The following is a 14612-nucleotide window of genomic DNA, read 5'->3' on the forward strand; positions in this document are numbered from 1 at the left end:
CTTCATTTTTGGAGGGGGAAAAGTGCGTCCTATAGGGCGAAAAACACGGCATGTTCAAAAATACAGTAAAGGTTCACTATCTATGCTGGCATCTGATTGATGTTGGAGAGAAATTGAGTTGAGAAATAAGATTAAGAGTACATATTGATATGGGAATGTATTAGACAAAATGTAAAGAAATATACAATAATAAGAGTACATTCATTTGTAAAAAAGGAATATACAACAGGATTGACAGGAAGTCCGTAGTGTTGGTACATATATGATTTTGGAATAGCTTTTTGTCTTTGTTTTTTCCTTTTTCCTTTCTTTAGGTATATAAATTTTGTATATAAACTTTGCATACACGTTGGAAATTATTTTATAACGGGCCTTGTAATGTAATATGACAATGTATGCAATATGTAACGTAAGAAAACAAAGGAAAAGGAAAAGCGGTGTCAGAAAGAGTGAGGAAAGGAAGGAAGGAAGGAAGGAAGGAAGGAAGGAAGGAAGGAAGGAAGGAAGGAAGGAAAGGGGTATCAGGAAGAGTAAGAAAAGGGAGGTGTTAGAAAAGGAGGAGGAGAGAGAGGAAGAGGGTGGCAGAAAAAGAGAGAGAAAGCGGGGCAATTCAGGGAAAACTTTTAGAGGGCCAAAGGTCCTTGCCATAGCTGTCAACCGTCCCTTATTTGGCGGGAAACTCCCTTATCCCAGTGCCGTGTCCCGCTGCTGTCCTTATGGATGATGTCCCTTAAATTTCCCAGGTTTCAAAGGAAGCAGCTCCTCTCCCTCCCTCCCTCCCTGCCGGCCAGGGAGGAGGGAGGCTCCAACTGTGTTGCTTGGCTGCGTTGCTCACCCAATAAGGAGTCTAAGAACGACTGGGGGGTGGAGCTTGCATGCCTTGTGCCAATCAAATCGGCCACATTGCCTGGGGACTCGCCTTTGCTCAGCGCTTCCCAGCGGAGAGGTGATGGTGGTTTCCCTTGCTGCATCCCCTTTGCCGGGTTGCTGCGCTGTGGGAACCACCGCTTGAGGCTTCGTTTGGCTACTGGTTGACTAAAACCCCTTATTTTGGCTGCTGATCCCTTATTTTCAAATCTGTAAGTTGACAGCTATGGTCCTTGCCCACCTGCTTTGTAAGAACAGGGATGGCTGCCCACCAAACCACCTCACCTGATCTCGCTGCTGAACGCAGCGCAGGCCCCCGGGCTCAGCCAAACGCAGTACGGATCGCGGGATCCCAGGCAGCTCCTGCAACGGAGAAGGAAATAAACGTGTTCACTCGGAAAGTGGGAAGGTCAAAGGCTTTTGCAAACCCTCCCCTTAAATGAGTTGGAGTTCTTGTTATTAAATATACCAAGAAAAAAAAAACCACACCATGCAATTATTATTAATACTGATCATTTTCAGTTGTTATACCTGAGAATCGTAGAAAATAATAGTGGCTGAATTTTTGAGTGCTGTCCATGTAGAAAGACTGGGCCATTATAAAGAGATTTAGTGGTTCTTAATTGATTGGTGATGTGGTGGTGTTATATTGTATTATTTATGCAAATTGATTTTCTTTGGAGTTAAAGATCTGACTGGGACAAACCTTGTTATGCTGAATTCGTATTTTGCACAGTTTGTATACGGTGTTTGTTTGATAATGAGTGGTTTACTATGCCTAATAAAGGATTGACTTGACTTTACGTAGAAAATAGCAGGATATATTTATCTGAAAGTCTTCAAACTTACACGACCCTTTAAAAATTAGGTAAGGAACCCAATGTTATATAACACTGTTTTATAATTTATGACTGTTTTATAATTTATGATAATTTAGAATTTAAATGTATTTTCATGTAATATTTGATACTTCCAGCTGAGGAAGGTGAATACATTGAAAGAGGACCCTGTCCTGGTTTCTGATCCATAATTGACTTCTGCTCAATGACTGAAACTAAGAGACTTCCTCTAATCTGACTAAGGACTAACATGAATTTATCTCTACTTATAAATCCTGACAAGACAGAAGTACTGTTTTTGGGGGACAGGAGGCGGGCAGGTGTGGAGGACTCCCTGGTCCTGAATGGGGTAACTGTGCCCCTGAAGGACCAGGTGAGCAGCCTGGGAGTCATTCTGGAAGCACAGCTGTCCATGGAGTCGCAGGTCTATTCTGCGTCCAGGGCGGCTGTCTACCAGCTCCATCTGGTACGCAGGATGAGACCCTTCCTGCCAGCAGACTGTCTTGCCAGAGTGGTGCATGCTCTGGTTATCTCCCGCTTGGACTACTGCAATGTGCTCTACGTGGGGCTACCTTTGAAGGTGACTCAGAAACTACAACTAATCCAGAATGCGGCAGCTAGACTGGTGACTGGGAGCGGCCGCTGAGACCACATAACACTGGTCCTGAGAGATCTGCATTGGCTCCCAGTACGTTTCCGAGCACAATTCAAAGTGTTGGTGCTGACCTTTAAAGCCCTAAACGGCCTCAGTCCTATATACCCGAAGGAGCGTCTCCACCTCCATCGTTCTGCCCGGACGCTGAGGTCCAGCGCCGAGGGCCTTCTGGCGGTTCCCAGGGAACCAGGCAGAGGGCCTTCTCGGTGGTGGCGCCCGCCTTGTGGAACGCCCTCCCACCAGTTGTCAAAGAGAAAAATAACTACCAAACTTTTAGAAGACATCTGAAGGCAGCCCTGTTTAGGGAAGCTTTTAATGTTTGATGCATTACTGTATTTTAATATTTGGTTGGAAGCCGCCCAGGGTGGCTAGGAAAGCCCAGCCAAATGGACGGGGTATAAATAAATTATTATTATTATTATTATTATTATTATGTGTGTGTGTGTGTGCAGGGGAAGTGGGATATGAATGCAACAAACACACACACACATGCCAGCTTTTGTTTTGCTCTAGCCACGAGTCACCGCTTCCCTGCCCCGATTTCTGCAGAGCTGACGGGAAGGCGAGCCAGGATGCCGCCCTCTGTCGGCGCAGAGGCTGCTTCTCTCCCTCCTTCTCCGCCCCTAGAGATCTTTGGGTCCCTGCCACGCTGGGATTTAGAAAGGGGGACGTGGCCTTTAGGAGAGTGAGATTGCAGCTGGCTGAGTTGACCATTAAAGGAAGTGGGCAGCTGCGGCCAGAATATCACGGCGAGCGGCATTTCCTGGAAGCGGCGAGGTCCGGCAGCCAACACCTGTTCAGGGCAGGAGGGGCTGGGTGGGACGGGTCACGCAAGGTGAATCAGGGGGCCGTAGGCAGCCCCTTGTAAAGACCTTACAAACACACACACAGCCTCTGTTGCCCTGTCGCAGCGTGTCAAATGTTTCAGCTATCAAATTCCAAAAAGGAGGGGTGCTAAAAAAAAATATTGCAGCATCCTTGGGAATTCAAAAGACATTTTGGTTGAATTTATATCATATATATATATTCGTTATTTTTGTTGTTGCTGCTGTGTGGAATATATATAGAATAGAATCATAGAATCATAGAATGATAGAGTTGGAAGAGACCACAAGGGCCATCGAGTCCAACCCTCTGCCAAGCAGGAAACACCATCAGAGCACTCCTGACATATGGTTGTCAAGCCTCTGCTTAAAGACCTCCAAAGTAGGAGACTCCACCACACTCCTTGGCAGCAAATTCCACTGTCAAACAGCTCTTACGGTCAGGAAGTTCTTCCTAATGTTTAGGTGGAATCTTCTTTCTTGTAGTTTGGATCCATTGCTCCGTGTCCGCTTCTCTGGAGCAGCAGAAAAGAACCTTTCTCCCTCCTCTATGTGACATCCTTTTCTATATTTGAACATGGCTATCATATCACCCCTTAACCTCCTCTTCTCCAGGCTAAACATGCCCAGTTCCCTTAGCCGTTCCTCATAAGGCATCGTTTCCAGGCCTTTGACCATTTTGGTTGCCCTCCTCTGGACACGTTCCAGTTTGTCATTGTCCTTCTTGAATTGTGGTGCCCAGAACTGGACACAGTACTCCAGGTGAGGTCTGACCAGAGCAGAATACAGTGGCACTATTACTTCCCTTGATCTAGATGCTATACTCCTATTGATGCAGCCCAGAATTGCATTGGCTTTTTTAGCTGCCGCGTCACACTGTTGTATCATGTCAAGTTTGTGGTCAACCAAGACTTCTAGATCCTTTTCACATGTACTGCTCTCAAGCCAGGTGTCACCCATCTTGTATTTGTGCCTCTCATTTTTTTGCCCAAGTGCAATACTTTACATTTCTCCCTGTTAAAGTTCATCTTGTTTGTTTTGGCCCAGTTCTCTAATCTGTCAAGGTCGTTTTGAAGTGTGATCCTGTCCTCTGGGGTGTTAGCCACCCCTCCCAGTTTGGTGTCATCTGCAAATTTGATCAGGATGCCCTTGAGTCCATCATCCAAGTCGTTGATAAAGATGTTGAATAAGACCGGGCCCAAGACAGAACCCTGTGGCACCCCACTAGTCACTCTTCTCCAGGATGAAGAGGAACCATTGATGAGCACCCTTTGGGTTCGGTCAGCCAGCCAGTTACAAATCCACTGAGTGGTAGCATAGTCAAGACCGCATTTTACCAGCTTCTTTACAAGAATATCATGGGGGACCTTGTCAAATGCCTTGCTGAAATATATATTAGTATTTTCCACACAGCAGCAACAACAAAAATAACGAAAATTAACAATACACAAAACACAAAAACCAGCATTCTAAAAAACCCACACAAATCCAAATCTTACAAATTAATAATATAAACACTAAAAAGAAAAACAAACATTGACTTCCACCAATCCGTCCTTTACCTCTCATTGCGTCTTCCTGTTTTCCTGATCATCTCTATCCTAACATCTAGATATAAATCCCTCTTTCTTATCCTTTCACTTCACAAGGTTATTCCAGACTCAGCCAGATTTCTGTCCTCGAACCTTGGCTTTTAAGGTATTCATTTAGACACTCCCATTCCTTTTTCGCTTTTCGTCTTATTATATCTGCCAATTTGGCTAATTCTAAATATTCTGAAAGCTTACATAATATAATTTAGTTTGTTAAGATTGCACAGAAATCATTAAAGATGATTGCCAATGATAACCACAGTCAACTCCCATGCAAAAAAAAAAAAAAAAAAAAGGCAAGGGAAAAAAGCCTGCAAACACTCCTTAAAACTTTAGAAAAAACCAAAACTACACCAGAGAGGGGTGGATGCTGGACTAATTGGCCTCACCCCTTTGGCTGGTTCTTTCTAGGTTCTTAGGAAGCCTTGGAGAGCCGGGTAGCATACAGATAAACAGGCTGATTTGGTATAAGAGACCTCCCTAGGCTCCTGTTTCAAATGAGCCCATCACTTGGAATCATGAGGACCGGAAACTTGGCTTTATTTTTAGGAAGGACACCTGCTTTGTTGGGGGCGAGGAGAGGCCCCAGGTTCAATCTGCAGGTATGGGGCTGGGAGAAAGTGTCCTCTATTGTATAATAATAATAATAATAATAATAATAATAATAATAATTTTTTACTTATATCCTGCCCTCCCCAGACGAAGCCGGGCTTGGAGTGGCGAACAACAGTGAAAATAACACAGCATTCTAAAATCAATTCATTCTAAAATCAATTCAGAATCAAATTGATGGCAACCATTGGGCTAGAGTTCTGTGAAGAATTGCCAAAGGAGGGGGTCAGACTGTGCCTTGGCCAAAGGCCTGGTGGAACAGCTCCATCTTGCAGGCCCTGCGGAAAGATGTCAAGTCCTGCAGGGCCCTAGTCTCTTGGGACAGAGCGTTCCACCAAGTTGGGGCCACTACTGAAAAAGCCCTGGCTCTGGTTGAGGCCAGCCTAACCTCCCTGTGGCCCGGGACCTCCAAGATGTTTTTGTTTGAAGACCATAAGGTTCTCTGTGGGGCATACCAGGAGAGGCGGTCCCATAGGTACGAGGGTCCTAGGCCGTATAGGGCTTTCAAGGTTAAAACCAGCACCTTAAACCTGATCCTGTACTCCACCGGGAGCCAGTGCAGTTGGTAAAGCACTGAATGAATGTGATCCCATGGCAGGGACCCCGTAAGGAGTCTCGCCGCGGCATTCTGCACCCGCTGGAGTTTCTGGGTCAGTCTCAAGGGCAGCCCCGCGTAGAGTGAGTTACAATAATCAAGTCTGGAGGTGACCGTTGTGTGGATCACTGTGGCCCGATCAGGGTGAGAGAGGTAAGGTGCCAACCGCTTAGCGAGTTGTGGCCAGTCAGTGTAGATGGGCAGAGTTAGGAAAGAAGGAAGAGGCAGAAAGCAGCAAAATTAGGTTATCCCACTAACCTGCGGCAGGCACTGTAGGCAGCGCAGCGACTGAGAGGGACTCGCACCACGCACCCAGAGAAGGCCACGTAAACGGCGTGGTTGGCTTTGTCAATTTCGAGCCCCAGGACGCGCCGGTCTTCCCTCCTGATGCTACACCTGGGATGGGGGCAGAGAAGGGAAGAGAACGCCAAAGAAATGCAAGATTATTGAAATCAAATCAAGCATTGCAGCGGGTTGGGCTGAATGACCCCTGAGGTCCCTTCCAACTGCACAGTTTGAAACAATAATCTTTATTGTTATTGTCCCATACAGAACAACGAAATTGAAAAAATCTACATCAGACATTCAAAAACCAACAAGCCTGCTGTCCCAGTCTGGTTAGCCCCCTAAAAACTCTGATACCCCATAATTAAATACAATATACTCCCATAGAGACTCCTTACACTGCGATTAAAACCAAAGTCACATTTGGATAAAAACTGTTTCTCGGCTAGTCCTAGTCTTTATAACCCTGTACCTTCTTCCAGAAGGCAGAAGCTGAAATAGATCATTTCCGGGGTGCGCACTATCCTGCGCTATCTCTGCAGCTTTCTTATGGCACCTGGAAGCATCGATTTGATCCAAGGTGGGAAGAGTGCACCCAATTGTTCTCTCTGCAGTCTTTACAACCCTGGACAGCATTGTTTTTTTCCCTGACCGTGCAGCTCCCAAACCTGTGTTCTGTGATCCTCAGTCCATCTCTCTACCAGATGTCCGGTCAGAAAATTTCCCCTACGGGAAATTCCCAAGACATCTGGAGGGCCGAGTTTGGGGAGTTTGGGGAGTTTGGGTTAGGCCTGCAACCTTTCTCAACCTGTGGGTCCCCAGATGTTGTTGGATTATAAGTCCCATCAACCCTCGCTAGCAAGGCCAGAGTTCAGGGATGATGGGAGTTGTAGTCCAACAACATCTGGGGACCCACAAGCTGAGAACCGCTGGGTTAGGGTCTGTAGAGTTTGCCACTTAAGAGGAAATGGTCGTGTTTTATTAGGCATTTTAGCTGTGGTTGCAGAAAATTCAGGGAATGTGGGGGTCGGGTGAGTGGGGTCAGCGAATGGGTGGGCAGGGGGCACCCCAGGGAGATAAGGAAATGGCGACAGGAAGTTGCGCAGAAGGGGGGTAGGAAACGTCTCGCCGCTCAAAGCTCCTTGAAGCGCAAAGAAATTAAAAATGCCAAGACAGAACCCTTCCCCCCCCCCAGACTCCGATAAGATAAGGATGTTATTGCCAATTAAACTAGCTGTTCTATTTTTGCCTCGGTGGCTCCTGCCGATAATATTTAGAAGGCTAAAAACAGCAGAATTAAGGAGAGTTTGCGTAATACGTGTGTGTGTGTGTGTGTGTGTGTGTCTGGAATCGTAGGGGTAACCCCCCCAAAAAAACCCCACCCTCCATGCCCCTTTGCTGAGATGAGAAGCCGAAAGAAACCTTTTACGCCTCCTCAGATGCAGTAAATTTCCCCACGCTAGAACACCTGCAAATGTGGTTAGTGAAGGCTGGGGCGAAGGTTTCAAATTCAAAATAAAACAGGTTCCTGCTGCGAGAAGAAGGAGCCTAATTGAAAAGATAGTGTGGGTGGGGAAGGGCAGAGTGGATCTTGCAGGAGGCGGGGAGGTTCTGCCAGGCTTGGGCTTTTAAAAATATTTTTTAAGAGAAAGACTTGAAAGCCATGCGATGAAAGCTACCATTTGCTGGGACGTGCCCAGGGTATTATTTTCCCCTCCACTGATGTCTTGGTCAAACAGGTCCAGCTGGCTTCTGAGAAGCACGACAAAAACCTGCTGGACCTGATGTAGTAGGAAAACAAAACTTGGGAGGTGGACAGATTGCTGTCCCTTTCAGTCGCTCTCACATTTCTCACTGTCTCCTTGTTTTTAAGTTCAGTTTGCCACAATTTTTCTCTCCCAAAAGTCCTCACAAAAAACATCAGTGGTTTAGTTAGTGTACAGTGCAACAGACAGGTTTTTTTTTGTAATTCAGTTCCGCCCCCCCCCCCGGTAATGTGTGGTTTTTCTTTGTTTTTTCCACTAACCAATGCATTTTAATGCACACATTTTTTTCCAGAGTTGGCGAAACTCTATTGCAAAATTCGGAGAAGCGTGGATTTCAAAGGATAGCTGTGCCACAGTTCACATATTGCTGTGAATTAGGCAAATGCACATTAATATACCAAGCAAATAGAAAAGTACATTCAATTCCACATTACGTTTTGCATTGAAATGTGCATTCAATTCCACATTAAGTTTTGCATTGAAATGTGCATTCAATTCCACATTAAGTTTTGCATTGAAATGTGCATTCAATTCCACATAACTTTCGCATTTCTCTATTTAAATGGGCATTAAAACCCATTAAGATCGGCACTTCACACTGAGATTTGCATTAGATTTTGCTTTAAGTTTTGCATTTTGCCTTCAAATGTGCATCAAATTTTGCATTAGAATGCAGACCAAACCAAATTCTGCCCCCATCCCAACTGCCAACGCTCTGGAAGGAAACAGTGGCTGAGCTCCAATCCTGCAAGCAGAAGGCCTCAGGTTCAGCCCCATATATCTCCAAATTAAAGGATCGAAATAAAAGAGCGTGCATGGAAACAGAGGGGCAGAACTCACAGCGATGGGTTGTAGACAGAGATTTCCTCCAGCAGCAAAGTCTCGATCGTGGAATTCTCGGTGGTGGCGGAAAGGACCTTCAGCACTGTGCCGTCTTCTGAGCCCAGAAAGAGGACTGTGTAATTTTGAAAGGGGCCGGCCGTTGTGTCCACAGCCAGACGGGTTAGCTTGTACCTGGGAGGGGAATGGAAGGAGCCAGGAGAAAAGGCCACACTTTGTAGATTTTGCAAGGCTTGTTTTAAAGAACTTGCAGAGGGGACAAGGCTTTCAAAAGCTAGCAGTTCAGGTTGTACGATGCTTCGTTGAAAAGAAGGTTTTGCATGAGAATTTACCCAGCCCCTAGCTAGCAGCTCAGGTTCTGCAAGGCTTATTTTAAAGGCGCTGGTTCACAAGGGGAGATTTCTCCCTAGCTAGCAGCTCAGGTTCTGCGAGGCGTATTTTCAGGTGAACTTCTTTCCCTTCAACTAGCAGCTCAGGTTCTGCGCAGGTTCTCTTCCAAGAAAAGGAAAGCTCAGGTCTTGCAAAGCTTTCCCCAAAATGGCTACTATCGAGGGGAAAGCCAACCTCAATGGAAACAGAGCTAACTCAAGGGAAAGGAATTCAAAAGTATACCAGGAGCAGAGGGGAAAATTCAGCAGAACGGCACATGAGCTCCCAAACCTGGCTCTATCCATGACTGGCAAACATTTACCTGCTGGTGGTTTTCGTAAACCAGGGCTGCTCCGTGACCGAGGGCACAGCTTCATCAAGGAGAGGGAAGGACTTGATGAAGCCAAGCATCTCGTCCGGGAAGCTGTTGGAAGTTTTGAAGCCCGACGCTTTTCCGATGCCAGCACAGCAGCCCGGTCTGGAAGGGAAGTGGGAGATCAGGAGTCAGGACGGGGTGGGCGTGGTAGGAAAAAACATATAAATTGAAGAACCACACACATATCTAACCTCCCAGCCCAACTCCTGCTTCTGCCCACGGCAGATTTATACACACACTGTCTACATGTTTGGACAATGAGGACTAGAATCTTGCTGTTTTATTTTAAATTGTGATGTGTGTGCAGGCCTCTGTGGACATTTATGTGTGTGAGAGTGTCAACAACTATTTGAAATTTTGAGAGACAAGACTGATGGTGCATTTTCAGTTCTGGGCATGGCTGATTTCTTTACGCTCTCTGCCTTCCGAACATTTATTTACAGTTGTACCTCGGGTTACATACGCTTCAGGTTACAGACGCTTCAGGTTACAGACTCCGCTAACCCAGAAATAGCACCTAGGGTTAAGAACTTTGCTTCAGGATGAGAACAGAAATCAGGCTCCGGTGGCGCAGCAGCAGCAGGAGGCCTCATTAGCTAAAGTGGTGCTTCAGGTTAAGAACAGTTTCAGGTTAAGAATGGACCTCCGGAACGAATTAAGTTCTTAACCTGAGGTACCACTGTACTTGAACCATGCAGCTTAAAAAAACTAACAAAAAACCAGTCATACCTCGGGTTGCGAACGCTGCGGGTTGCGAATTTTCAGGTCACGGCCACGCCGAACCTGGAAGTACTGGAATGGGTTATTTCTGGGTTTTGGCGCTCGCGCATGCACAGAACGCTAAATCGCGCTTTGCGCATGGGCAGAAGTGCTGAATTGCGTCACGTGCATGTGCAGACGTGGCGTTGCAGGTTGCAAATGTGCCTCCCGCATGGATCACGTTCACAACCCGAGGTTCCACTGTATATATTCTCCTAGTAATGAAGTTCTGTAAACCAGAAAATGAACAGCACTGCTTACAATTATTTAAAAGAGTGGGAGAGGAGGTTAGCGACGGCTGAGGATGCAGTTTCAAAAACAGCTGCCATCTGCTCCTCAAATTCAATTAAAAAAAAAAATGCCACGTGTACCAGAGAGAAATCTCTCTCTCTGCATTGCATGACAATCTGCACTACTCCCCCCACCCTAAAATTAAAGTTTGCTGCCCAGGTGACCGAAACTCTGCCCAAATGATGTGAAGAATTGCTACTGCTTCTTCTGCGACTCTGAGCAGCTAAGGACCTCAGGAGAGCTTGCTGGATCAGCCCCCTTTCGAGTCCAGCATCCTGTCCCCACAGTGGCCAAGCGGATGCCTTTTTGGGAGGAAACCTGCAAGTCAGGATTCGAACACAAGACCGCTCTCGCCTCCTGCGGTTTCCAGCCACTGGTATTTAGAAGCAATTGCTGCTTCGACTGTGGAGTCAGGCCATAGCCGTGGAGACTAGTAGCCGTACCGGTAGCCCTTTCCTCCTCCCTGAATTTGTCCAATCCTCTTTTAAAGCCGCCCAATTTGGCTGCCATCACTGCCTGCCTCCTGTAGCAGCGAGTTCCACAGTTTAACGGCAAAGATTTCTACAAGGGCGCCGGCTAATTTCAACCCCCAGCCCCTAGAAAATCTTATTTGCAGCCTGCTCGACGCTTCTCAAATTTCGGCAGGCTTTCAAGCCTCTTTTTCCCTGAACGACACAGCCAGGAGCTAGATGTTAGGGACTAGAAACCTGATCTGTTATTTTTAAAGATGAAAGCAGGGCGTTTGGCTGCCCCGTCCTGCCTGTCGGCTCGTCCTGTCAGGGTAGTTCCCAGCCCAGCTGCCGGCCCTGGCAAGGCCAGAAGGTGCAGAAAGTAACAGTGCAGCCCATCAACCTCATCTTCAGACACCTACATAATAGGTCCAGAATTCAGGTGTGGCTGTACGAACAGGTGAACATGAGGACAGAAGGCTATATTATTGGATGAATATATGAACTTGGCTCTGGATGAAGCTGAGGAGATTCACTCCAAGACAAAATCAAGGAAACAGCTGGGTCGAATCATGTTAAAAGGAGACAATATTACTCTTCTACAGAGTGTTTCTAACTAGAAATAGCTATTGAGTCTGTTTTGCTTATTATTTTAATCCTTAAACCTATAGAAGGAAATATGCAGTGCTTTAATGGTATCACTCCCAATTCTACCGTTGGTGTCTGAAGAGTGAAGAATGAAGCCAGTTACTTAATTTGTGCTTGCATAATTTTGAATAACTTTTCTACATTGGTGCTGAATTGTAAGGTAAAGGTAAAGGGACCCCTGACCATTAAGTCCAGTCGTGGCCGACTCTGAGGTTGCGGTGTTCGTCTCGCTTTATTGGCCGAGGGAGCCGGCGTACAGCTTCCGGGTCAGTGGCCAGCATGACTAAGCCGCTTCTGGCAAACCAGAGCAGCGCACGGAAACGCCGTTTACCTTCCCGCCAGAGCGGTACCTATTTATCTACTTGCACTTTGACGTGCTTTTGAACTGCTAGGTTGGCAGGAGCAGGGACCGAGCAACGGGAGCTCAAACCGTAGCGGGGATTCGAACCACCGACCTTCTGATCAGCAAGTCCTAGGCTCTGTGGTTTAACCCACAGCACCACCCACTTCTTAATAAATAAATCTTTTTGTTGGTACAAAAAAATAATAATAATAAAGATGAAAGCATGGCTTCTCAGAAAGAAGGAGAGGCAGAAAGGGAGAGAGGAGCGAAAGGGGGAGTGACCACACTCCTTTGGCTCTCACCAGGGCCGTCTTAACCCGTAGGTGCTAGGGGTGCGGGGCACCCGGGTGCCGGGCTCTCAGGGGCGCCAGGCCGAGAGTCCGGGGCCCGAGAGTTGAGTTCAGGGAAGAGCCCAGCCGTCGGTCAGAGCGCCGTGACGGCCTCTTCTGCTGCAGGCGGCTCTGCGCCGTGAGTTCGGGGGTGACCGAGCCAGCGAGACGCTGAGGTGGGCAGCTGGTTCCACCCTCCTGCGTTCCTGGGACTGGGCAACCGGGGGGTGCCTGGCCGATCTTTGCACCCCGAGCAACATGGTCCAGCTCCAGTCCCGAATCCAAGGGTTCTGCGAGGAGTCAGTCCAACAGGGCCAAGGCAGGAAACCAGGCAAGGTCAGGCACAGGATCACAGGCAGGTTCTGGCAAACAGCAACGTTGCTCCCGCAACCTGGGGCAGGGTCCGGCAGCCTTTTATCTCTGTCAGGGTAACGGCCGGTCCCGATCCCCCGGCGACTCACCTCCCTGTCTCGCCTGAAGGTGAGCACTCCTCCTGCGAGTACTCAGGTCTCTCCTTCTCTCAGACCTCAGTCTCTGCAGCTCGGGAGACGTCGGTGGGTTACTAGACCCAGGGGCCGCCTCAGCCTCCCCTGACCCAACCGGTAGTGGAGCAGCTGTAAGTGACGGCCCAGCTGGAGGCAACGAGGGAATCCCCGCATCTGGAGCCAGGCAGGATCAGACCCCTGACTCGGCCCAGCTGGTGCTTGTTACAGGGGAACCTGTGCAGAATGGGGCTCTTCAGGATCAGGCCCCAGACTTGGTTCAGCTGCCGCCTGAGGCAAAGGGTCCGGTGCGGACTGAGACTCCTCCGGTTCCGAGTCTGAACTCGAGTCCCAGGCCATCACACCAGCGCTGCCTATGCTTAAACCCTGCTCACATCTGGCATGAGGCCTGACAGAGATTAACCCCTGTGGGAATGCCACCCTTGACAAGGAAAAAGAGCTTCTCTGCCCGTAATTGGTAAGTTCCAGGGGTGGGAGGGTGGGCAGGGGACTTTCCCACCTGGGCTGTGGTACTTTCTCCTCTGGGATGGGGGTCCAAGCCGCATCCACGTTCCTCTGCTCCTTGAACTTGCCGTTGAAGACCCTCTCTATTTCGTCCATGTAGAAGGCGCAGACAGCTGACCCCGTGATGCTGGATGCAGAGGAGAGAGCAAGAACAGGGCAATCAGTGAGGACTATCAACTTGCGACATCTCCCCCCCCCTTATATTTTACTACATTTCAAATATTTCACATATGCACACGATAATGATTTCTTTTGGTTTGTCGACTTCCCACCCCGTTTTCCATGGTGTTTGTTTTTTTTTTTAATTCCTCCCCCTTGCTTCACCCTGTCTTCTCTCTATCATAACCACAATACAATAACAATAACGTTTTAGGGAAGTTTTTAATGTCTGCTGCTGTATTGTTTTTAGTATTCAGTTGGAAGCCGCCCAGAGTGGCTGGGAAAACCCAGCCAGATGGGGGGGTATAACTAAATTATTATTATTATTATTATTATTATTATTATTATTATTATTATTATTATTATTATTATCTCTAACGCCTTCTGTAGCTCAGAGTTCGAATCCTGCTTGTGAATTCATCATGCTATAATGTTTCTTTAAATATTAAAAAAAGGAAAAAGCTTCCAGTCTTCCACAAAGAATCTTCATTAGGGTCTCTTATTTTGGCTAACTTTGCCAATTCTGCATAGCTCATCTCCCTAATTATCCATTCTTCTTTGGTGGAAATTTCTCCTTCCTTCCATTTTTGTGCATAAAGGATCCTAGCTGCTGTCGTTGCATGCATAAACCACCTGCCGTCTTTAGGAGGAAAGGCTCTCGGTGGCAGAGCAGCCACGCAGACAGTCACAAATTCAATTTCCAGGAATGACCTGGGAACATCCCTTGGACAGCTGCTGCCAGTCAGTGTGGACAATATCTCTCCGAAGCAAAGCAGCCTCATCTTGTCGTGTGTTACAGCCGCTAGGATGCAAACCTGCAGCTCAGGTCTTGCCAGAAAGACGAGATTCGCTACCGACGAAAGAAGAACAGAGGATGAAACTGATGGACTATGCAGAATTAGATAAGCTAACAGGAAGGATTTGATGCCTGCGGGACCAGAGATTCTCATAGCCTGGAGTAAATTTACAGACTATTTGAAAAGCACCGTATTTTTTGCTCTATAAGA

At 47.3% G+C, this 14612-nt stretch overlaps 1 protein-coding gene and 1 pseudogene across 3 annotated transcripts in view; one reads left to right on the forward strand and one right to left on the reverse strand.

Moving 5' to 3' along the window:
• SEMA6C (semaphorin 6C) overlaps positions 1-14612 on the reverse strand; it is a 127268-nt gene that overhangs the window by 30357 nt on the left and 82299 nt on the right. For both annotated transcript variants that reach the window (XM_082202092.1, XM_082202093.1), the window contains exons 11-15: positions 13442-13573; positions 9567-9722; positions 8876-9049; positions 6243-6380; positions 1153-1230 (exon numbers count right to left, since the gene is read on the reverse strand). In XM_082202092.1, the coding sequence (XP_082058218.1) occupies positions 1153-1230; positions 6243-6380; positions 8876-9049; positions 9567-9722; positions 13442-13573 (678 nt within the window). The remainder of the gene's footprint in view (positions 1-1152; positions 1231-6242; positions 6381-8875; positions 9050-9566; positions 9723-13441; positions 13574-14612) is intronic.
• Positions 10601-14612, forward strand: part of LOC309521650 (small nuclear ribonucleoprotein E pseudogene) — a 122445-nt pseudogene continuing 118433 nt past the window's right edge. The window contains exons 1-2 of the transcript XR_014224629.1: positions 10601-10610; positions 11398-11933. The product of XR_014224629.1 is annotated as a small nuclear ribonucleoprotein E pseudogene (transcript). The remainder of the gene's footprint in view (positions 10611-11397; positions 11934-14612) is intronic.

This window comes from Podarcis vaucheri (genome assembly GCF_965113315.1).
Source record: "Podarcis vaucheri genome assembly, chromosome: 16".
Lineage (NCBI taxonomy): Eukaryota > Metazoa > Chordata > Lepidosauria > Squamata > Lacertidae > Podarcis > Podarcis vaucheri.